At 36.6% G+C, this 26,182-nt stretch overlaps 1 protein-coding gene and 1 long non-coding RNA gene across 5 annotated transcripts; one reads left to right on the top strand and one right to left on the bottom strand.

The window, feature by feature from the left end:
- Nucleotides 1–1,150: 1,150 nt before the first annotated feature.
- Nucleotides 1,151–21,186, bottom strand: LOC107223935 (S-adenosylmethionine synthase). 3 transcript variants are annotated; one of them, XM_046734594.1, is made up of 10 exons: nt 21,172–21,186; nt 14,802–15,139; nt 12,802–12,879; nt 12,296–12,418; nt 8,568–8,680; nt 6,892–7,035; nt 6,343–6,561; nt 5,833–6,015; nt 5,517–5,650; nt 1,151–4,406 (listed from the first exon to the last, which is right to left on the bottom strand). In XM_046734594.1, exons 2-10 carry the CDS (start codon nt 14,914–14,916, stop codon nt 4,301–4,303), a joined length of 1,215 nt encoding a protein of 404 aa, XP_046590550.1. In that variant the 5' UTR covers nt 14,917–15,139; nt 21,172–21,186; the 3' UTR covers nt 1,151–4,300. The 3 variants fall into 3 exon arrangements, with proteins under 3 accessions (XP_046590550.1, XP_015519291.1, XP_015519292.1); XM_015663805.2 differs by lacking the exons at nt 8,568–8,680; nt 21,172–21,186 and adding exons at nt 10,506–10,618; nt 17,436–17,612; XM_015663806.2 differs by lacking the exon at nt 21,172–21,186 and adding an exon at nt 17,436–17,612.
- On the top strand, nt 12,893–25,962 carry LOC124293516. Of its 2 annotated transcripts, XR_006903367.1 has the most exons (6): nt 12,893–13,050; nt 13,125–13,329; nt 13,610–13,747; nt 23,210–23,341; nt 24,240–24,388; nt 25,118–25,962. It is a non-coding gene; the product is annotated as an uncharacterized LOC124293516 (long non-coding RNA). The 2 variants fall into 2 exon arrangements; XR_006903368.1 differs by lacking the exons at nt 12,893–13,050; nt 13,125–13,329; nt 13,610–13,747 and adding an exon at nt 20,291–20,741.
- Nucleotides 25,963–26,182: the final 220 nt, after the last annotated feature.

Here is a 26,182-nt window from a genome sequence, read left to right as displayed (position 1 = left end):
GACCCATGAAACTACTTAGCGCCTGAGCGAATTTGCATTTCGGATAGGAAAATTGCAACAGTGACACACTTGATGCAGACTCTTGGAATAAGAATTATAGTGTGTAACAACTAAGGCGGCTAAGTTATGTATAGTTCGTATATATGGTATTGAAAACTTTACAACAAACAATAATACAATTGAAGAATATTATACGTAATACATAAAAATGAAAGGTCTGAAGCGTGGTGGCCACTAAAAATAATCCAACAAATTCCCTGAATTATTCCTGATCAAGTTATAATTCTTCGTTGACTAAAATTCGAACGAACAGTGCTAATTTGAATATCTAATAAATAAAGCTCCGAATCAATCGGTATTCAAAAATGCCTTCATGATCTATTGAATGGTCATGGAACGGAACGCGTCAAGAAAAATTGTTTTTAAACGGTTGCTTTCTCTGACTAGTAGCCACCATGTGGAGTCAAAAATTTTTAGCCTAAGAATCAATTTGTAGATCCCTTTCTCCACGAATTGGACCCTCAGGCATACAAAATTGGTCGATCTGCAATCACTTTCTCCAGGAAGTACCATTCGCAGGTTAGTTCACACATCAAACATCAATTAAGACTAATTGATTATCTTCGACCATAATAGTTTGTTTACCCTTGTTAATGGTTCAAGCAATTTCTACAGTTACCGATAAAACCTGAATTTGAATTTGTGATGCGAAGCGCTGCGATTCTACTTGTACATGCATTCATAGAGGTAAGCAGTTGGTACATTTATTAACCAAGAACAAATTAAGTTGTCTTTTCTGTTTTGCACGAAATGAGTTCTCGAATCTCTCGGGTCGCACGCAGTTACAATAATCGGAGTCAGGCGGAATCCAAAATTTCCGACTAATTAATCCTTTTGTTACGATTCCGTGGTACCTGGGCACCAAGTACGCAAGAAATTCTACCACTAATTGAATCTGCGATAAAGATGTTCAATATCATAAACCATAGAACAGTTCCAGGGTATACGATCCGGACTACATATTATTAGTATAAAATGCTGTACGGAATTGATAAAAATTGCACTTTCTACGCTTTATTAAATTGCATTTCAATTTAAATCGATACTAACTTCATGCTAGGGCGTATAGGTCAAGCGATTATAGCATGTCTTCTCTTTCGTTAGCTGACGAGTGCCAATTACTTTATTGCATATAGATCATATTTATAACGAGGGTTTAACAATGTTACTAGTTAGTTACTAAATACAGAATTCTCACTTACACATCGTCACTTGATATAAAGAGATAGAAACCCAAAGATAAAGAACATCTTACAATAGAATACTAATCACATCAACACGACTGCAGCATTTTAAAACTTTAAAATTACAATTTTTTCTCAATTGTGCTTTTGTACAATACGCTGTGCCGAATAATTCTTCTTAGGAATAGTCTAGAAATGACACAATAATCAATTTTTACTAAATAAGGTCACTATCTGTTATAACAAAGAGACAACAATAACTGAAACAACTTTTAAGTCCCGTGAATCAATTATTTACTTATACTATACGTTTTCATTAGTTACTCCTATAAATTACTTCAAATCACTTCAATCTATAACACAGTTGTGAAGAGGATAAATGACGTCAAGAGCCACTGAATGTTTGATCGGCAAGTTGTACTAGGCACGCAGAACAAACTTAAGGCGATCTCATTACTGTAAACGTGATAAGCGCGGATCGTAGGCTCTTTTTCATTTAACCACAAACACAAACCTATATGTTGTTACTCGTGATACTGCCTCGCAGCGATACAGCTCGTGTCCTGCATCCTTGTCAAATGTGAAATTACACGTTAAATACTTTTCATATTTAACTGGAAGATAGAATTGTTGCTTCGATTCGTTTACTCAATTGCAATCTGTATTCAAATGTCAAAGGAGGCCGGATGAACAAAATGTTGATCTACCTTCGTCTCAACCTTCAAATTTTTAAAGGCTATGTAATTCAAAACTCCGGCTATGGTGAAACATGGGAAATAGATGAGGAAAGAATAATTTTTCTACAGTAGAATTCGATGGCCAGTATTACAGTATACAGCATAGGCATATACGGTATCTGTAAAAAAAAAAGTATTCAAGCATCAGCATCGTGTGTCTGATTTCTTCGTGAGCACCAGAAATGATAAAATATTATTAAAATTGGTTAGTAATACAGGAGTATATACGATAGAACTATCAATTTTTTGAAGATTTTTATTGTTTTTCAATGCACCTTCAATAGCTATTCTTTAAAACGAATTAAAAGAGTTCTGTTCATTAAAAAATTATTTTTTATTATGCATTTTCTGCATTCAGATGACGAATTTAGTCATGCTTACAAAAAATCAGATATCATGACAAAAAAAATGTTGTCATTATTTTGACTATAATTGGTTCCACAGTGCCTGACAATGATAAACTCTTCTTTCTTTTGTGAGTAACGTTTCAAGCTTTGTCGTACAATTTTGGTGCCTGAGTAACTATCATTTGTATTGAGACCTTCTGACGGGTGTCGTTGTGCAAAAAATGCTGAATTCATACACTTCGCCTCACATTCGTGTTTACACATAATAGTGTCTTATGAGGCCGCTCTTAATTATAAAGTGGTAAAATCGGCACAACGATGCAGCTCCATCTACGAGGAAGTATGATTAAAGAAATCGAATTAAAATTTTTTCTCTGCTTCTCGAGGAATGATACCAGCATAATCCTCATTCAAGAGATTATTGTATCATCCAATAATAAAATAGGTACGAACGAACGATTCACTTAGTGTCTAACTTGGGGACGAGTTAGGAGCCTCTACATTAAGTCACATACAATATTTCGGTCATGATTATGGGATAAATTCATGTAAACTTACAAACTATTAGATCACGAAGAATCACTAAACAGAAACACTTAAAGAAATAGTAGCCAGGCATGCATCTTGCACCCGTGATAATTCAATCACGCTGCTTCTATGTATTCATGATTTCAAATCCAAAAACACTAAATTTGAGTCGAAAAGTCATCGTGTATAGTATGGTACTATTTGTGTTCCTCACTGCCATTCAAGTTGAAATATCCCGTTTACGGATCAAAGAAATGGTGGTTTTGTTTTGAATTTAGTTTATTACAGTTACCGTCTTATTTTACCAAAAATCGATTGTGACGTTAAGATGACATCGCGTGTAGCAGACAGTCTCTGTCCCACCGTTTCATTAATTTTCTAGCACCTGAGTGTAGCATCGCGATTAAAGCAATCATTACCGTTCTACTTAATAATGTCATTCTGCTTTTTGGGTGCCCCTTCTCATACCATGTCCTTAAGTATTACCTAAGAGCTAGGGATGTGACATTTCACTGCCAATATATACAGACTTATGTATATAGTTACTCATTTCAATGTTACTTGTAGGTTTGGTTTTGTTTTCGGTGATGACACGAATATTTTCCAGGTGTACTGTGTTTTATGTGTTACACTATAGGGTTTCACTTGCCTCGAAGATCTTTCTCTGTTCCTTCACAGCTTGAAAATTTATTTTAATCTTACCACGAAACTATAATACGTAGATTTGCAAGCAATTTATGTAGATGTCTACAAATAAAATGTAACTGAATCTTCTCCAATGGCAAAAACTTTGCCAAGTTGCTGTCTTCTATGTATTATGAATAGTTTGTACTTCCTTGTATTTGTACCATATATGCGTGGGCTCAATTTTTACCTATATTGTTGCTATTATCAGTTGCGTAAAATTTTCAAGTTACAATTTCCGTGTACATCGCGTTGCTTTTTGTTTTTTCGAACTGAACAACTACTGATTTTAATCGTACTGAAACCCATTCAATAAAAGTAGGTTTCAAAACTAGAGTAACGTATTTAATGGTCTAGACGCACATGTTTTAATTAAAAAAAAATATATATACATGTATTTAATATCTCATTCAAGATAAAAAAAATTACAGAAGATTGCTGTCAACTATTGTGAAAAAAAAAAAACTATGGAAATACAGACGGGCTTTCGGCCATGACATTAAAATTAGGTATTTGTCACCTTAGATCAAACCCGGGTCTGGAGTTTTCTATTCTGTATAATTTTTGATTAGGACGATGCAACTTGGCTCACACAATACATGGGCTTTAAAATAAATAAATAAGGAAGATAAAACCCTGTTAATAAATTTCACTTGTCAAATTGGGGGAAAATAATGTTCAGGGGCTAGAAGACATAGCGTAACCTACTAAGTTTAATGGTTTTAAGTTAAGAAACTGTATCGATTTCATCAATTACTGTTCAATCGAGAATCAGGGTCTTTGGTTGTTCCCAGCTGAATCCGTCTCTACCAAAGTGTCCGTATGTACTTGTCTGTTGATATATTGGCTTGCGAAGATTTAGCTCCCTGTAAACAGATTGCAATAATAAGGAATTGTCAATGACTTTTGGATAAAAATTTGAAGTTGTTAACGAACTATTATCAAGATCAGTCGCACAATTTTATATTTGTGATTCATTCTACCGTCAAAAAAATCTTATTTCAAATCAATTACTTTAGAAATTTACGATAAATATTTCCTCTTATTGACAACTAGAAGACTAAGGTCTTTTGATCTGCGAATACATAAAAATGTAAACGGAACAATGAAATGTTTTGCAAGATTTGATCGAATAATTTACCAGTAAGATACTAATTGTTTCCTAATGTTGTACTCAAAATTTTTTGAAGCAAAGATTCTTTAGATTATAAGGTTAGCCAAATTACACCACATAGGTATATTTATAAAGTACACGTCTTCGGTGTTTCACCACTAACATAATGACCGAGATGATGATGGTAATCGTATATATCTTCCTATAGTCAAATGCTCGGTTACCGAGCCCGTAGAACAAGACAATTTATTTTTTAATCTTACCACCTCCGATTTGGCGTTGCCACAAACCATTCGGTCGATATTGCGACTATCGTTAACACCATTGTACGAGAGCGGTCATAAAGACGATTTAATTATGAATTAATTATGAATCAAGATTACTCGGAAAATGGAAAGAATGTACCCCCGAGACAGCGGGGGTCTCCCCTCTGGAGGGGGACCGAAGATTTGATTGGTTCAAGTAAAAAACCCCGAAGGCGCGGCGCAAGTAGTGAACGCAAGGTGTAACGGGTGCTTCTGAAAGACAGCGCAAAGAAGCCCGTCTAACTCAAGTACTCGCATTCAAAGCTCGAGGTTACTTCCATGGGTATGCCGGAATAATACGCTCGCGTACATACACCATCAAATGTGGTAAGCGCGTGGAAAATCTGATTCGCGGGCAGGTGGCGCTACAAGCAATCGAAGCGACGAGCTGAAAACTGGGGTGCGAGAGATCAGTTTAGCACTAACACCCGGAATGACAAGTTGCCCGGAACTTTCGTACTTCCTCTCGCTCCTTATTTACACCGTCCGGAACACTTCCAGTGTACAGTTTAACGTGAAAGTTCTATATCAATAAAAAAAAATAAGGTCAAACTTACTTTACTATTTTACCAGGGCGTAGGTCGAAGTTTTTGTTCACAATGTCTAACAGTTTACTCTGTGATAACTTGGATGTGCCATAGTCGAATACCGTGATCGAAAGGGGCTCAGCAACACCAATTGCATATGAAACCTACGATAAAAGAGAGTGTAATGTGACAATTTATTCAAATCTAGTGAACTGTTGTTTTCTAATTCATTTGCTACGTGCCTTATAATAATTATTAATCATAATACTGGTGAGTGTTTTAATATTCTCAATTTTTAACATAAACGTATGTATTCATACTGGCTTTTACTGCCAGTCAAGTTTACCTGTACTAAGCAGCGCCTGCATAGACCAGCTTTGACGAGAGATTTAGCAACCCATCTTGCAGCATAGGCAGCAGAGCGATCAACTTTTGTAAAGTCTTTACCAGAGAATGCACCTCCTCCGTGCGCCCCCCAACCACCGTACGTGTCTACGATAATTTTGCGGCCCGTGAGACCGGCGTCACTCTGTTGATACACAAGAAAATTTAATAACAATTGTGGCTCTTCAAAAAACCAATAATGCAATTAAAGTGAGATTGGAAATTTAATTACTGATCTATATTATTACTATAGTCAGAAGCATTTCATGCATAAAATTTGAAAAATTGAAAAGAATTGAAAGAAACATTGCTGTTCTCATAAACGTGTTTCGTATCACGGCACTCAAAAGTAGCAAATAGTATGAGAAAAAAATCATTGAACAGCCTGAAACAGTGTTATATTACTTCAAGATTTGTTTTCATATATATAATAAGAATAAAAATGTGACCTGGTTGTCTTTTTGGTACGTACTTGTGGACCACCAATGATGAAAAGGCCGCATGGATTGACGTGGAAAACTGTTCTTTCGTCAAGGTATTTAGCAGGGATAACATTTTTGATCACTTTTTCCATCACTGCCTTTCGTAGTTCATCCAGGCTAATTTTTTCACTGTGCTGTAAAGATACGACGACTGTGTGCACTCGACTAGGCACGCAGGCTCCATGATCCATTATGTATTCACAGGTCACCTGTAATTAATCAAAACGCACATGAAATAATTACTGACATAACCCATGATCCAAGTCGTAGAATCAAAAGAACCAATTCACCAAGAAGAGAAGATATTTTTACTCGTGTTGAAAGGCTGGATTGTTAAATTATACTAATAAAATAATAACTAAGTGAATGAAGGTCCTCAGAATTGCAATTATCATCATGGCACTCAAGAGTAGCAAATACATAAGAAAAACATCATTGGACATCATTCGATACACAGTTTGATAAATAAATGTTTTTTGCACTATAATTTTTTTCTTTCTTCTAGTAGAAACAGTTAAAGTACAATCTGGAAACTGTACCTGTGTCTTTGAATCTGGGCGAGCCCACCACAGTTCTTCGCTGCGTCTGAGTTCTGCAATTTTCTGGTTCAGCCTATGCGCAAGCACGACTGTAAGTGGCATACATTCCTCTGTTTCATCGGTGGCATAACCGAACATCAAGCCCTATTTAACGCAGAGTAAATATTATCCAAATGATTTATTGAATAAAACTATCAAAGCAAATTGAAAACTTTGTGATTTTATTTCACTTTACATGAATTATAATTGAAGCACTAATTTTTTTCTACTTTTGCAAGTAAAGTGATGTCGCGACGTGATAAGAATTTATTATTTAAATACATTTTATGCTTTGATAAGATGAATATTGATTGAAAAAGTGTTCAATGTCATAACAAAATATTTGAAAATATGATAAAATAGAAAAAAAGATATGTCAAACTCAAATTAATATCAATTCCATGAGTCAGTGTCTGAATAAATCCAAGTATTATATTACCTCGGTATCAAAGCGAGTAACAGTAAATATGAGCAGAAAAATACAAGCAAATAAACCAAAAACCATGCATAATAAAGAAAAGTGCCTAACAGAGCAGAGCAGTGATTGGGGAATTAATTACAGGGTATATGGTGTCAAACTGCGTTTACTTGGATAAAAAGTGTTTAAAAACTATAATATAATAACGGAACAGTAGCATTTGATTCATCGCTACGCTGAAATAAGTTTCTACATCGAATTACAAATCGGTTAACATAGGACCAGCATATCCGTAACAGCATACATACGAAGTTTATCGCTCTTTGTTTTTTGGCTATTAATATCATGTTCAGAGATACCTGTACATGAGCATCTTTAGGTTTCTGAATGAGATGCAATGATAGCGTTTTGCTTAAATTCTTCGCAGACTGTGGTATTATATATACAGAGGTTGATGAAGTAGAACCAAAGTTCGTTTTTCTGTATCAACGAAGAAGTCGTAGAATAGATCAGAATGCTGAAATCAAAGTATACGGAAGCATAGTTTTGGGTACAGCTGTGCATCTAACAAATGATAGTTCTTACATAATAATCCAAAGGAAAGTGTGTGTAAAAACTAATTCCGGGATTCAGAATATTTCAAATAAATCAGAAATAAAATATGGTCCAAACTACAGAGATAAAAGTTGATGATTAGGCAGCCTTGAACTACGGAATAAATTAAAATTTCGTGAAATACGTAGAAAAATTAGACAATGACATAATAAGTACGATAAAACCACCACCGGCAAACAAAAGTTATACACAGAATGAACGCACAAGGATATAAAGATGAAGAGCGAAGAGAAAAATCTGGAAATCTTTCTGCAACAAAAGAACCAAAATCATTTACAAATAATTTGAGATTTCGTCATTTGGATTGGTGTGTAATCACTTAAATCATTATCATCATGACAGTTACGATTAACTCAAGTGAATCGTGATTGTGTACCCTTAGTGCGTACATTAACAAGGAAAATGTTAAACGAAAAACTCTATAAGAAAACTATTGGAAGATTATAACAAACGAAGAAAACTATGTACAGAATTGAAAATTCTATTTGCTAACAGAGAAGAAGGCTACAACAATTGTGATTAGGCTAACACAGGCTTGGCTTGATTAGACAGACGACAAGAAAAAGGAAGAACAGAAGAATTTTATTGATGAATGTCGTGTGACCTGATCGCCGGCGCCGACCTCCTCGTCAGTGCGATTCTCGTGAACCCCTGCAGCAATATTTGGCGATTGGGCGTCAAGCGCCAATAGCACATTGCACAGTTTGTAGTCAAAACCTGCAGAAATTATAGGAGTAAGCTATGGATATTTCCTATGATTTTGGACCTTGCAATGAAAAACAAACAAAAAATAAAAATTTTTATATATGTAAAAAATATTCGAGTAACGAGCAGTTGCTTGGAGACACTGAAGACACGTCCCATATTATTTACCTACGATACAGAAAAATAACTAAATTACGTTAAATCTAATGCTTTTTGTCCTGCAAATGACAATCTTTAGGGTCAACACCTTATTTTATACTATGTCTTAACTCTGCACATGAATAACATTTCATTTACGTTACCTAAATATGAATTGTCTTGACAGACGGATACATCGCACTTTCAAACCTAAATAGAATATCACTGATTTTTCTCTTTCGATAACTTTCAACAATTTTTTTAACAGCCCTGTAAGAGATATTTTTTTTTATGCAATGAGATCGTGGTGAGATACTATCTATCGTCGCTTCGTATGTATCAGAGTCCGGCAAACAGCCATAGTGGCAAATTATTATTCTATTACTGAAGGAACTCGGTCGACCTACTAATCATAATACTAATATGCAACAAAGAACTATCTAAGTATTATAAATTTAATCCGTAAAATCCACGGCAAATGAAATCTTGGTTTTAAACATGTATAAAATGTAGTTCTTGAATGAAAAGTGAAATCTTTATGCCATTAAAGGTTTTACACAATATAAAATGGTTTTATTTTTTCTAATTAAAATTACTGGTAAAAGGACTTCTGCGTTTCAGAAACCCATCACAACATTAGTATTTGAGTATGAACCGACATGTCTTCAGGAGAACATGGAACTTGGGACACTGAATGAAACTCATGAAATTTAGTATTGAAGATGATGCAAGATATACCGTATTTACACAATAATACGACCCCTGACTCCTCTGAATATAAGACGCACCCTGTTTTCAAAGGGGAGAGTTTATGAAGTAAATTCTTACACTGGTATAAGACGTGGCACATTGCACAGCATTCAAAACCGAGATGAGTATTTACCAACAATTAGTAGTAACTACCTCTAATAACGTGAAGATTACACTTGATATATATATATATGCCAGTGACAAAATTTTGGAGGTTTCGTTCATAACGGTTTGTCACCTTGGCAAACAACTTCTGTCAGATTGTAGCACACATAAAAACCATAGCGGACAATGGGCCATTCTGTCGACAAATAATCACTCCGCTTACGCAGAAGTTCATGACTGATTAATGTAAAAAAAAACTCTCGAAAGTTATAGTGAGATACACTTGAGGTGGCCAGCTGGTACATGTACCTGGACTGATACAGACTAATTCACCTGAATGATACAAGATTTCTTAAAAGATATTTCAAAGTCAAACTACATTTACTGCGAATATCGAAATGCCAACAACATTCCAATAAACCTGCAAGTTTTCTTGTTCACAGAACAGACTGTCAATTTCACTAAAACAATACTGTCAACTGTTCAGAGTGTAACAAAAGTAAGGGCATTATTTTAAGGATTGAAGAATAGTGAAAGAAACCAATGAGCAATGGAGACGGTTATTTGTTGTTAGCATTTGTCAAATTGTCACAACTTGATTGACATACAGTGGCATAATAGAAAGTAATCGGTGATGCGATTAGTTTGTAGAGAGCATAAAAATTTTGAAAACGACACGTATTTTTCTTTCATTTCTTTTTTTTCTCACATTAACACAATTAGCACGCAGTAATTTCCAACACATACAATACCTGCAAGGAGATAGGTATAGAGAGAAACATAAAGTGGCAATTTATCTATGTTTGGCTGCTCTGCGGGCACGGGCTGTAAATATTATATCTACCTGGTCGCCTGCGCCCACCTCCAGCTCTTCACGGTTCAGATGGACACCACCAGCAATATTTGGCGATTGTTGTTCGATAGCCACCAAAAGATTCAACGTACGCCAATCAAACCCTGCCACGACCATTACAATACTTGTTACCCACGTATAAATTGTTATTTCATTACATTTTCCATGCCGACTTTCTATTATATTCAACTTCTTCAGTAAATATGTACAAACACGCTTTTATGGTTACATCGAGATGAAATTCTTGCAATCACATGTTGACAAGATATAAAAAAAAGAAAAAAATTACATACATTTTTAGTTGTCAAACAAACGAATAAACACGTCATGTAATGAGAGTAAATTTACCACTTGAAATAAGAATTTACACATGAATAGACCTACACATTGAAATCCTTTTTCAATATAATAGAAATAATTTCGTTTTCCTAAACTTTTGTAGGAGAGACCAGGACAACATAAGTGTTCGCCAAATAAAATTTAATTATAAATGGATATTAGTTTTACTACAAGTAAAAGGCAATTTTTTTTCTCTTAGATGCGTTTTGGCACATATTTTGCCCGAGTCTCTGCTACACATATATGCATAATAAAAATCAGATCAATTTACTGCGATAGTGAACGATCATAATATTACATAAGCTAGTAAAAGAATCCGTAAATTTGTATGATAAACAGTGGACCGGAGTGCCAGTTGAAGACAGACTTAATCATTTATTTTTAAATATACATGTAAAACGTTATACAATGTGTATGGAAATACAAAATTTGTGGATCAGTTATTTTTTATCTGAACAGCAGAACATTTCAATGGATTTTTTAGATTGAAATTTCTTAATAACAAAGAATAAATAATTCCAAATTTTTATGAGGAACAACAATCCTGGCTTTTTAACAACAAAGAAAATATAAGTACTGTTCTTTCAAAGAATAGTTAAGATTTCAAGTCTAACGATTTGTTTCTTGGCTGATATAATTAAGCTTGATCAGCAAACATAGAAAAATAGTAACAAAAAACAATGACGTTAATCGCTATCAGGTTTACATAACATTTATACTGAGATATCATCATTGCTATAAGTGAGAATTAGCTTCAATATGAATTTGCATGTATGTGTAACGTGTATCATATATATACAGATGGTTATATGTATATGACGTATATACATATTACATATATTGGTTAATATGTAATGTTTAAAATCAAGAATCCCAGAGTCAAAGATGCGAAACCTACGACTCGTTATACTAATATTCACTATTCTCTACAAACGTAAAGTCCTGAAAGTTTTCCATATCCGGAGTGAACTTAAAGTTAAGAGTTGAAGAGAATTAGGGACTTGAAAGTGTTTGAAGTAAACATTGCTTGCCCAATTATGTCACTCGATAAGAAGAGCATCAGAAACATTGACCTTTACCAAAACGAGAAGAGCTTCAATTAAGTAAAAAAAATTGTTAAACGAAAAATCTTACATATGATGAGCAAATCATTGCAAAATACTGATTAGTAGTAAAGGTGGATGTTGATTGACCTGTTTTTTTTTTTGCATAAATTCGCACCTGCATAATTCAGATATAATAATTAGAGTGTTGTCGTCACGTTAATTTTCTAAAATCATTAGCTTAACATTCCGAAGTCAATAATCACACAGAATCTACAATTCATAATTATACATACACGAAAAAAATACAGATCAGACTACTGCCCGAAGACAGTTGCCTTCCAGGCAATATTAGGTTGGAAAAACATCTAAAACTGAGAAACGAAGTTCAATTCTTACCTTTAGACGAATCATCGTATCCAATGTGCTTTACTGTGTCCCTGACGATTTTCTGGTAGTCCACGACTGCCTTTGAGGTAATTTCTCCACACAGTAAAATCATTCCAGTCTTTGTAACGGTTTCTAAACGGTGAAAAATGCATCTTGTCAAATGAATTATAAAGTAAAATGGCTTATTCAAATTGGACAGAATATTAAATCTGTTCGTTACATATGAATATTGTATGGTACAGCAGGCTGAGTAAATTTTTCCTCAGATTATTGCGAAACTGTATCTAAATTTTACGATAGCAATGAAAATTTACAGAAAGAAGTAATTGGAATCAATTTTTCTCTTATAATTTCCGAGTTGAATGATACAAAAGATCTTCACTTTCTTTCTAATCTGTTCAATACAATGATCAGAGTCTACAGTAACTAGCTCAAGGCCAGTCTAGACAGTTTATAAATAGTAAATAAATAAATTTGAGCGCGTTACAAAGAAAATAAGTACAGTGAATACTAACCACAAGCAACCATAGCATTTGGGTCTTGTTTCAGATGAGCATCCAAGATGGCATCGCTGATTTGATCGCACATTTTGTCTGGAGAATAAAACAGATGCAATTCAATGGAACCGAAAATCGTTTGGCTGAATAAAATGATGGTATATCAAAAAATACATTAAGAATTCAACCAAAGTAGTCGTTTCTTAAGTTTTCCAGATCAAACACCTAGTTTTATAATAACACTCATAATTCCATCAAATATACAGGGTGAGTTTTTTATCTTGAGACATCAAAATATCTCAAGAAATACACATTTAAGATTTCAAAGTTACTACCCCTAGCGAGAAGTTGCAAAGCGTTACTCTAAAGTAATCGCAAAAATACAATATACATGTAGATCTGTAAGAGAGACCTTGAATTTGAGAGAAACAGATGTACTGAGGAAATAAACACAGAAAGAAAAAGTAATAAAAATATTGCAAGCTGCTCAAAACAACATTCTGTGCTCTCCGGTACTTTCAACACCAACCATAGGAATGTCACGAGGTAGTGAAAAATTAGTTACACATACGTTTAGACAGAAATTTTATACTAATAATAATAATAATAACAGCAACATGAAGAACAATGGTAAATTGTATACTTTGCACGATAATAATATCCGTCTGTGCATAATTCTCTGTTAATTGTTAATTCAAGTCTTTTAAACCAAAGGCAAGGGAGCAGTCTATTTCTTAACAATGAGTTAGGTGGTAGTGATCGAAACTCTAGACATATAGTGTTTTCCAATCAGCTGCATCATTACATTATTGTGATACAATTTCAGATTATTCCAAAGTTGTGGCTGTGTGGAACATATGTCGCTTGGATAAAGCTACGGATCGTCGCTGCATCTGAAACTTCTAATTACATCTATTAGCCCACTACATTACTCAGATCTGTGCAACGTATGAAACTCAAAATGGTAATCCACATCTGTATTATAATACATCCCATAGAATCGATAATTCTTCAGACATGATACTGCGCGCTGTTACAGTATTAGGTAAATCAATGAGCTTCTGGACACAAGAAACCACGTGTTCAAACTGATACCATTTGCATAACCTGAAATTGCTCTGAGGCGATCAATTCAGAATCGAACGACGGTGTAGCATGGTGGGAGCCAGTGGGAAATGCGAAACGACAGTTTTGTAAAATTGTTGTTTGATTACGAACGAATTGGACGATTGAATTGAGAAATTTAATTGCAATTCGAAGCGAAGTAGCTGTTTATGGTCAATAAAAATAACACATTGTAGTACACACGAGCTGAATTTGGCAAGCTGCGGCCTTTGAAAGAAACATAAAAACAAAAAACACGTTTACTCGTTTAGTAGAAAAAAGTGTGTAATAACGGATATTGGGAGTTCCTGTAAATTTACTCATCAGAGAATTCAGTAAAGAAGTTAATACTGATTAAGTGTAGTTTCACGTTTAGGAATGAAAATGAAAATCGTAATAACAATAATGATAGTATTTGGAGAATTAAGGAGGGAAAAAGATTGAAAAAGACCGACTTTATAGTCTCAAGACGTTTCGTCAGCATAGAATTTAACCCAGTTTCGTGAAAACTTGTTAATTTTCCAACATTATGCACCGTTGAATATTTTTTTGCAAAAAAATGAGTCGAAGTTGCGAGACGCCGAGCACATGGCGATGAATAAGAGCCCAGCACTGACTCACGTTGCCTGGCCGTCGGTTACTTGGGGTTAAGTGCGTCGACGATTCGAAAATCTGAGCGAATGTAAAACAATGGTCGGTCATTCCATGCGGTGATTATTCGTAAACGATCGAATAGTCGTTCGTGTTTTGTTTTCCCTGAAGAACCATGCCTAAAAGGATGAGATCAATGACGTGAATAGATCGCGCATCTCGCCGCGCAAGTCGAGACTCGACTCTCCATGGCGGCACCGGACTGCCGATAACTGGCGAATACCAGTGGGATGGAATAAATGGCAAATAATATATTATCGCACCTGGATGGCCCTCCCCGACCGATTCTGAGGTGAAAAGGAAGCTGGTTCCCTGCTGTAGCTCCGGCGGCATGTGGCCGTTGGCGTAGCCGTTCATATGGTAAGATGTTTCGGGCATTTTGCTGCTGTTTTCCGCGTCAACCCAGGTCCGGTATCGCACTACACACAACCACAACGCACTGTGGAAGAAAAGAGGCTCCCCGCACCGCGGCGCCTTCTATATGTAACCTCGGGTAAGGTCACGTGGTCTAGTCGTTGCCACGGGAGACGATGGCCAGCGCTCGATTTAACGACGGCGTTCACTCGCACCTTCCACCTTATCAAGTCCCTCTTTGACCGTCCTGAAAATTCAACCAAGATCTATTATTACCTAGTGTTCGTTGAACCAATGGAACAGGATCGTTCGACGGACACCCAACACCGATAATCGGCGCGAAATTTGGTCAACGATTCTTCGTATTCTCGACGATTCGTTATTGGCTGACAGGCGGCAACGTGCCGAAAAACGCGCAGCGTTCGTTGGCTGCCAAGTTGTCACGTGATTGCGTGATCTAATACCGGACTGTTCAGACTACGCCGGCGTTTTTCACTCTTACGTCACTTATTCACGGTCTTCGGCCACTGCCGATAGACGGTACTTCCGTGCGCTCGCCGAGCGATCGGCAATCGATTTCAAGATCGCGATCACTCGCATCTTTCGTCTTACATACCTACGAACATCGCTCCAACCGTATCGAATATTACAGCGATGATGGGTTATGATCCGTGATTATGGACCAATGGAACAGGATCGTTCGACGGACATCCAACACCGGTAATAGGCGCGAGATTTGTCCTAAGGAATCCTTCCATTACATTTGTTTCGGTATTGGCCTTAAAGCGGAGATGTGACAGAAAGCTTGCAACGCTGATTGGTGATCGAATGACCACGTGGTTACAGAATCAATGCCGCGATCTGAGCATTCGGTAGCTGTTTCAAATCGAAAGTTACGCGTGTGAGAGATACTCTTTCAATTTTAAAGCTTTGCGTATATCCTGTAATTGAATTGAAATATGACCTTACAAGATACCGTCAATTCGTCGCTTTTTTGTAGTATTTCAATTATCCAATTTTTCATGTATCAAACCTGTAAATGTCAAGCTCGCTGAATGACGCACTATATACGCATGCGCAGGTTTGCGGTTCATATTGCAATCGCGTGTTACGAATTCGCGTCTGTATACTTGAGATTTTATTAAGTGAGGAAATATTCAAATTCCATGTTATAATCAAGGGAAGTAGCGTTATGTCCACATTATGCGATAAAAGAAGATGACATGTATTCAGTTACGTTTTAATAATTTGCACAGGATATACAAGGTATTTTATATCTCTCGTAAAAATATTGAACTACGTCGTTAATTCTTATCATTATAAGTGATAGCCTATTGGTACGTTTGAATAACGACGTCTGTTTCCACTTGTTCCTTTCTTTCTAAGAATCTATTTTTGTTTATCTTTACGTCATCGTTCGAATGAACTATGAACTTTTTCTCTGGACAAAACGATAACGACCAAAAATATGAGTATGACAATAATAACTATAGTGTGTCAACGGGTAAATACATCACTGCACAAACGCATTCAATTGTATTAAATCCAGTATTTTTCAACTGTCAAGTTACGTAGTATGATAAGTATGAGCGATTGCTGGTAAATAATGCTTCAATAGGTATTTCCCAACTTGTGAAACATAAATTTTCCGCGACCCAATGTGCGTAAAGTGTACGTAACTTAGTCCAGATAATATGGACGTACAGGATGATGAATTGTATGAATTCAAGATAGATTTATACTGAAAAATCAGGACTACTTTACACTCATTACCACTTATAGTTAAATGAAACGGTGTTAACAGTGTCGAGTAACGATGCGTTTGTTTGCGCCATGTCTTAACTAATTGCTTATCATGACCGTCTCGATCCTGAAAGTTGAGTAATCATTGTTACGGGCTTGCAGGCGATTCTAACTTTGAAGTTTACGTATGACGATCAAAATCAATTGGATCAAATTGCTGGACGCCTATAAATGCAGCAAAATCCATAAATAAATGCTCGTGGTGAGGAATATCGTACAAACCACGTCTCTGTGTTTAATTCGAACAATTAGATTAGTTTCTTTTTGCATACCGTTGAATGTAAGTATGCAATGCAAGATAAATGGAGCATCATTCGGGATTCGTATGAGTTGTAAGTGACAGAAGTGAGACCAAGAAACTCATCTCGGTGCAACGACATAACATTGGAATTGAAAATAATTGCAATGAAAAATAATATTTTTTTTTCTACTCGAATTAATTATATTCCATATACTTCAGAAAGGTGTTCAGCGGTCGCCTAACATAAAAAAAAAATTCTTGATGAATTTACAATATGCCGTGTTCAACTGTTTACTGCGTTAGGGTGGAAAGCCCCATGCGTAATTTTTATTTCATATGCCTTTTGGTTTTGAAAGGGGGATGGTTTACATTTCTCTGTACATGTTTTTGTATATTTTTTTCGGCACATCGCCAAATAGAGGGCAAAATCTGCACAGCTGACACTCAGAATTTGATTTAATAGAGTTAAAAGAAAAAAAATTGTCTGGGCTTCGTTTACCTCTTTCCACCTGCAGCCCGTCACTAATTAATCCTTGATTCTCGATGTGTACAATATATATTTCAAGCGAGAGTGGTGTTAGTGAATTTAGAGTAAAAATTGTTGTATCAAATGTTTCTGCGATATTTGGAACCGGCTTGAAACCCCCACCAACACTTTAAAAGTTTGACGATTGAATAAATACTGAGCGTCCCGTGCCGATGCGCGGCTATTTTATGCTTTCCCAATCCATATAGCCATCACCGGAAAAGAAAGAGGGAGAACCAAGAGCAGGGCTATTGTGGGATAAGAAACAATTCACATCCAGGGTTGCTTGTCACATATTTTATTCGATCACATAAAGATATCATGGGAATAGAACATATCGTGCTTTTTTTTTTAAATTTGTGAAATAATAAAAATATTTAGTAAATTAATTTTCATTCATTTGATTGTTCAAAATTTTAGATCACCAATGAAAAGAGATAAGATGTTTTCAATTTCTGTTCACATGCAGATTTGACTAAAGTTTCATCACTCTATAATCTTATTTGCTTCATTTGTCTACGATACTGTTCGGTTATTCAAGCTAAATGTTATTCATGGATCCATTCTACGCTACACACGCATATCGGACCACTTGATAATTAGGGTGGAAAAAGCTGGGTGTTTGTATTTTTGTAAATACCGTTTGGTCACGAGATGTAAGCACGAGATTTTATCAATGATATACGATATTATAACAAAGAAATGACATTTATATTCCTCGTGTTTTGTTTAAAATATCAATTAGAAACTTTTTCACGATATGCTTTAGATTTTTAAGATAATTGCAGTATGGTTTGTTTGTGATGTCAACTCAGTTCACCATAACTGTAACACGACTTTTTCATGGACCTACAAAACGCATTGTTGCAAATGTGGAGGGAATGGATTCCCTTTATTTCCCATATCTCGCTCAATCTCACATATTTTCTAATAACATTAAACTGAACTTATCAATGGTCTTACTAACGTACGTAATCCATATTATGTATACTTTGATTCCGATTAATTATCATCAAAAGCATAACTCACCACATTGCATGATCGTAAGTCTTACGAAATCCGACATCCACATACTTATAGCGCATGCATAGTACGTTGAGTCGAATGATATACTATAGTCTCCAGTATTAATTACACCGTGGAATTATCCATGTGGACTAATGAAACGAAGACCAGCCACGCTCAAACTTGAGGGAATCCCTCGGTATTTTCTTGATATTTTCCATTTTACTATGATTATATTCATTTCGTTATTTACTTCAACAGCGAGACCGGTGAACCACTGAAGTTCTCGCGAATGGCTTGTCCAGTTCATTACGATATAATTGTTAAATCGATACTGCAGCTTATTTCTGTGGATACAAATATTGTGTAATTGTTACAACACTAGAAATTAGATTTGCAATCTAATAATATATCGAGCATGTAAGCTACATCATAATCAAATTATATGCGGGAAGTGGATGTGTTGACCTCTACACGTGATTAAAATTAATCTGATCGTCTACCCATAACCCAAAGATCCCCGTATAGCTGCTAAGGACATAAATTGTAAGCGTATATACGTAGATAGATGTGCAAGAATACTGGATTGTGGGTAATACGAACAGACGGATTTATCTTGACGTTGACTAACAATAAATTGAATACCCAAACGTTGCTACGATTTACGTCGATACATTTTTTCCTTTCAAGCAATCTTGAGCTGATGTGATTTTCTTATATTTTCATAAATATACATATTATCGACTTTAATTCGCGATGTCAACAAACTTCTTGGTTTTTTTTTTTTTCTTCTAATCTCTTCTTGCAATGTGCGAAATAAGAGAGAGAAAGAGAGGCAGAGAGAGCGAGAGCTAGAGATAAGTACTGAAAAGAAACCGCTTCATCATCGCTCGAATATTTCATCAAAATTGCGTAAAGATGATGAAATTTTAATTAGATATTTGCCATTTATTATATGCGCATTATAGACCTCCGGATATGAGGTTACAGATCTTCAATTCTGTACTAAAATTCCTCTTTGACTTACAATTAGACAGATTCCGTGTGAAGTTCACGGTCGTCGGTGATAAGCGGCATATTCACATTCGTAGATGTATAGAAATGAGGAGAATCATCTCTATTCGCGAGAGTTGTTTGAATAAAAATTGACTTTGTTGTTCGCGCGTGCTTGCGAGTTGTTGTTATAACCCCCGCAGCGGGTCTATGCTGAGGTCAAATTATCATAACGCTTTTTGTTGTAAAAAAGTACGTAATGCTTCATGATATATTATTCAGAAGCCGAGTCCGGATACGAATAATAGATTCTAACATCATGCCGCAACAATCATTAGTCTATTTTTGACAACGTTATCCATTTGTATGTATAATATGTACACATACGTAAATGTGTCCCTTCTTTAGGTGGCCTTGCTCGATCTTTGACGCATGATCTTCTGAACTTGAACAGGAATAAGAGAGTGGTGTGAGAGTATTTTTACTCGTGGCAAAACGGCGATCGAAAATAAGTGGCTAAATGAATGGTGATAAGTGGAAAAAGCTGTTATTAGCGCTCAACTTACGTTTATACCGTTGTACAAGGCATTGGTGTATTGCAAAAATGTTTGTGTGTTGTTTTGTTTAATATTAGATTACAGCTAATGGATAATATGGATAAAAATTTCAACCGTATTCCGAGGCTATGTCATCATGCTGAGTATGGCGCAACGGATGATCGCGATACGGAAATTTTCAATCTCAACATAGTATTTCATAATTTCGCCTCGTAGCCAGCATTCATCGCAAAATTCATAATATGAGCTATAAAATGACTTTTGATCCGATGACCTTAATGCGGCTGTACAGAGAGTATTTAACTATCGAATTGACTGCAAGATGATACGAAGCCTAGACTTCATTACGCCATGTAATTTGCAATGTTTGTCGTATTTGCTAATGTCCAGATGTAGTAAAAAAGACGATAAAAATCACGCCTAGAACTCGCTTGCAGATTTTACAGTCGGGATGTGTTATTATAACGGATTAAGCGCGTTTTGTGTTTAAAATCGTGACATCAAACTACTACCAAGCTTTCTTCGAGCCGAAAAAATCCGCCGCTTCGATACTTGTGTGTAAGCTTGAAAGAGGTAAAATAAGGTTTTTGAAAAACTGCGGATCACAGGAGCGTCGGTTGTGAAATATACATGATCGCTGCGATACGTTATGCAATTGGTGTGGATCACGTGTCGCAATCGCTGAATCGAATTCGCATTCGCACGGGGTAGAGATAATCTCAAGGTAATTTATAATTACGTCATACAGATCAAGTATGATATTTTACAAGAATAGTTTGCATGACCAATTATGTTCATTGCCAAATACTGAGATTAATGATGATTATGCAACGCGGTTGATATATTTTGTTTTCAATATTTTGATTATTTTTAATCAATTTCTTATGTTCGTTTTTATCCTGATTACGACGACTATAAAGTTATTTATTCGACGATAATGAGATTTGGATTTTTTCCGTTTTGTCACTTCGAAATTCGTTTACACATCGATTCGAACAACACGCGTTGTACTATTTGTGAAGCAAGGTCGTTATAATATACATCTATAGTACGTATGCATACAATTGCCGCCAGCATCAAAACTTCCTTTTTTTTCAACGGCATGCCAAGTTGTTGGAAATTGAATTACCTTGTTTGAAATATAATGTACTTACCGCGATTAATTTGAAGGCTACAAGTGTAACAGTGTTACTCTCGTTCTTACATGCCAATAATTATTTTCTTCACTTCCGGCTTTCCGTTTCCTACATTTTTTCATTTCCATAGTTATTATTATCGTCTGACAGCGAGTTATTTATTACACATGTCAACCGAAATCACATTTTACAGTTACTTCTGTGTACTAGCTGTGAAAATGCTCAAGTGACAATTTCTCACCGCGAAGGAAAACCTTTGGAATTACGCAGCGAACATTTGTTGGCAGAACTGCAGTTTTCCCAGTAATCAACTACCGACGCGTAAACATGGAATAACTGCAGATGTTTTCGTATTCCTTCATTAGCAGCCGTGCCGTCTTGATAGCGTGACGCATCTCATCCTCCCCTTCGTTCAGCTTCACGTATAATAATTTATCTTCTCTTCTCTTTAAGCTTCCTGTCCTCCTCCTAAGTGATGCGAACCTAAGTTTCTTCGGCATAGGGAGAAAATTAGCATTCCTAAATGCTTTGAGTATCGATTGTATCCATGTTGTAATCACCCTAAGGAGAAAATCACCACACCATCAATTATATAGCTGTGGGGATGAATCCTTCTGTTAGGTGTGGATCGTAGTTTTACGTGGCGTTGGTGAAAAGCTTTTAAGAGGTCGAGTATCGCACCACCAGGTTTCTATTTCCAGGGGCAGGCTCTATGTATCGATTAGGAGATGAAGCTTTTTGTCAGCGTAAGATTGGATGGAAGGGGCCCGGAGGTCAAGGTTGCGTCGCTCCCAAGCTTGTCAAATCTCGGTTTTCAAGATTTATCAATTTCCGTTATAACTTCTTCTACAGTTAATCAAGCTGTAATCATTACAGTCTATAGCGAGAAGGGGGAAATTTCTTAATTCCGAATTCGTCGATCGAGGCGAGGGTGTAGCTTCTGATGAGCCAGTAAATGAATTGGCGAAAAGGACTCGACACTAGAAGAAGGAATAGACCGATAACAATTGTCGAACTGAAATACGTTCACTTGATAGTTATTTGACCTTGTGCATGAATGCCAGCTACAGGAATACCTAATTGTCTACCCCCAATAATCGGGCCGATTACCTCTTCGCAGAGACATTGCATTTTATCTTGGACAATGATGCGCGACATATCATGTCACGTAAAAATCAATATGTACCTACGTAACACGTGGAGAAAATAAAATTTGACGGGTAATAAAAACAATGTTTGACGAGAAAACGTGGGGTCGAGTATAGAACAACAAGTCAGAGGTTAGCGTGATAACGTCGCAAGCTATTTATAATTATAAGTATCGGCCGAATTTCGTAGCGAAGTTTCCCCACTTTTGCAAATCTTGTGTAACATTCAAAGTCAAATGACAGGCAAGCCCACATTTACGATGACTTCTGACAATTGGTACATGCGAAACATGCAGCGGTATCACGATTAAATTGACGTATTGCTCAAGTTTCTTTCGTGGTCAAATGTCACTTTATCCTTGCCTGATACCACCGTTTGACAGATGTTATCTTACTTGTGTTTCCTCGCAACTACAAACCCTACTGAAAATGACCACGTCCTAAGTCATGTAATGTTATGACCGATCTCGACGTGCAATTTATAACATGATTTACCTTATAAATTTGAGAAAAACATTTAAAAGGTCACGCAATGAATCAAAAAGACACGAATCATCAGATATCCTAGCTCAACAAACATGCATGATTTTTGATCCAGTATATTTAATGATTCGGTTCTTTTCCAATTTATTACGTAATTTTTTATACATTTTTCTTGAATTTACAAGATAAATCATGTTATAAATTACATGTTGATCTCAGTCATGATATCTTATGATTTATCACACGAACATTTTCGGCAGAGAACCCTCCCCCCCGCAGAGTAAGTGAAAACCGAGGCTGTGACACATCACATGTGCAAAAATCGGTACTCCAGTTATTCAAATACTAGGATCAGAAAATTTATTGTAGACAAATATGCGTAAAATTGTATTCATGGATGATAAGTTTTTCTCAAATGCTTGTAGGAAAATGCTGATGCTGAACGATGAAAGGCGGAGAAAGAAAACACGGACAATTCGCATCATGCTTCCACGAGTCCAGCTCAGAGTTGTGCATGATACTTATAATTGTCAGTTACTCTGGCCAATATGGTAAAGGTATATGCGATAGTTATTCCATTGAATACGATTTGGATCACTCGTTTCGTCGACTGCTTTGTTTTGATGATCTCTTTTATTTATTCATTTTATGGCAAATCATAATTATTTTGAATAGTGGTAGATGTTATTTCTAAGTCGATTTACTAGTGAAATTGCAAATACCTCAAGACCGATGTCAAACTTGTAAAGAATTTAATGCAATTGCGTACACGCGCTTTTTATCCTTCAACTGTCGTCCCATTCCCACTTGGCTTACAAACATAGTTATATTACCAGAATTTTTGATCTGGTTGTAACGACAAACAGCCTAAAACCTGGCCAGACGTTGTATGTATCTGAAAAAAAAGGAAAATCAACATCAGTTTAGTAGTTCCGGAATTATAAACGAACATACGAACAGACGGACAAAGAGACGTTGAGTTTTATAACGTAGAAAAGAAGAAGAGACAGGGATTGGAAAGAGAAGAAGAGAAGATAGAGATTACAAGATTTAACTTTCATTCTAAGAATTTCCCGCCTTATCTCTAGTTCAAGCTCCGAGATATAATTAGAACCGAATCTGTAACGTTTCATATGCAACATAATTTCAGCGGGTTAAACAATTGTACGGACTGAGATGAATTTTTGACAAAATTACACATATTGCATGTATACTGCACTTGATAGAGTGCTGCCGGAAGTAAAATAGAAATATTGGACACATCAGTATTTTTCTTTTTCTTTTTGCATGTGTAATCGAGTAAAGGAAACTCGATTTGCATTTCTGCATAATATTGCAGTACATTTCTTAGAATGATTTAAACTTGACATTAGATCTTAGATGACGTTTACCATATGTTTACCAACTCTTGAGAATGCGAAATTGGCAGAATGATTATTGCTACTTTCGTTGTAGCGTTGACTGAAGAATATAACGACGAATACCTTTTTCTGGTGGGCCTGGGAGCATAGGAGGGTTCTGCTTTATCGACTCTACGTAACGAGCATGCAGCCGCCACGGAGTAGCAGCCAAAGTAGCGTCGGTATGGAAGCTTGAGATTAATTGTAAGTCGGTACAAAATGCGTACGTAGAACTACTTGTCGATTGCGACTTAGAAATGCAAAACAGCTCCATCATCTCCGTGAGAAGACGCGTAACCGCGTCCACCGCCAAAAACCACAACCACCTCCTCCCACCAACGACCACATTCGTCCACCTCGTCCCCCTCCGCCGGCGCTACTTCCTCCTCCTCCTCCGCACCCTTGTCGACGTCATCGTCCGCGTCCTCCGCGACCGCCGCTGATCGCCGCCAACCCACACCAACCACCTCCCAGCGCCGCCGTCCGCCGCCTACCACCCCTTGCTGGCACCAGCCATCTTCGACCACCTTCTACCGCCTCCTGCCACCTCCTACCATTTTCGAATACCTCCATCCACCACCGACCACCATCGTCCTCATGTCCCCCTGCTCGTCCACGTATTCTATGACTTCAATATTCATAATAATTCCAACAACTTTTCATTTGCTCTCTCGAACTGAAATTATCGTAGTCATGGAATTAAAACGCTATTTGAGCTGGTCGCAAGTGAAGTTTCTACGCTGGGTAGAGAAGCAGAATTATTTTTCGAAAAGTGCTCGTATGGAAAAAAAATTCAGAGTAACTGTAATACATCACGGATGAACTAATTTTCATCGAGATGAAATGGATGCTCCGTATATGAGACAGTATTTAACACAATGTCCTGATTTAAAGACCAAAAAAGGTGATTGTCGGCGATTTTTTTTTTGACAGGGAGAGATGGAAATCAGCTTCGTAAAACTACGAGTGTATTTTAACTAACACTTGAAAGGTACGAGCAAAAATTGTTTTCATCCAACTGTCGCAGAATGGCAGCGTTATTAGCTGACCCGTTAACTGAAGAATATATCTTTGGTCAACGGCTGACCGTCGGAGGGCCGAGCCACTTCAGTCTGCAATCGGCAGGAGAGATATGCTGCGTATTTCTTGTCTGAAATCTGAAGACTAAATAATTACACATCATATCATATCACCATATATCATACATCATACATCATACATCATCATACATAGTATTAAAGTTCGAAACCAAAGTTTGGGTGTTCAGAAAATGACGTGACCCAAAATTTTTTTTCTCTTGACGTGATCGATCTACAGTAATCAGCTAGCCAAATTCCTCAGTCTGGAAACGATCGCGGAGTACAGCGGACGGATGTGAACCGCGCTCCGCAGATTTTGAGTAACGGGATCTGTACTTCCTGGATCCTGCGCTTAAGGTCCGCTACCTGGTGAATCTGATCTATCAGGACAAGCGCTTCGTGGTTCGTGCGAAGCAGGTACGCTACCTGGAGAAACTCGAGTTCCGGGACAAGCGCTCCGTAGTTTCTATGCTCCAGGTCCGCTACCTGGTGAAATTTGACTTTCAGGACTAGCACTCCGTGGTTCCTGCGCTGCACGTCCGCTACCTGGTGACACTCGACTTCAGGGACAAGCGCTCAGTGGTTCTGGCTGTCCAGGTCCTTGACCTAGTGACTTTTGACCGTCGGAACTAATTTTCCGTAGTTCTGGTTAAACTTGTCATGTTGATAATAAATTATTTCAATTCATTTTTCACTCAAGCACAAATTCAGGAGATATCAATGCGCTAATGAAATTTCTATAATTTCTTATAATTTTCTCATAAAATTCTTGGTAAAATGTGTCGATAAAAAAATTATATTAATACTTACACAATATTTTTGACGTGTTCTAATACTAAAAATATTTATTTGTATTCAAGACATAACCCGAGGTGGTTAGCGGTGGTCGTTGGAGGTGGTTGGCGGTGGTTGGAGGTGT

The sequence above is a fragment of the Neodiprion lecontei genome, chromosome 3, assembly GCF_021901455.1.
Source record: "Neodiprion lecontei isolate iyNeoLeco1 chromosome 3, iyNeoLeco1.1, whole genome shotgun sequence".
Lineage (NCBI taxonomy): Eukaryota > Metazoa > Arthropoda > Insecta > Hymenoptera > Diprionidae > Neodiprion > Neodiprion lecontei.
Note: the sequence above shows the minus strand (reverse complement) of the source record. Positions and strands in the feature narration are given on the sequence as shown.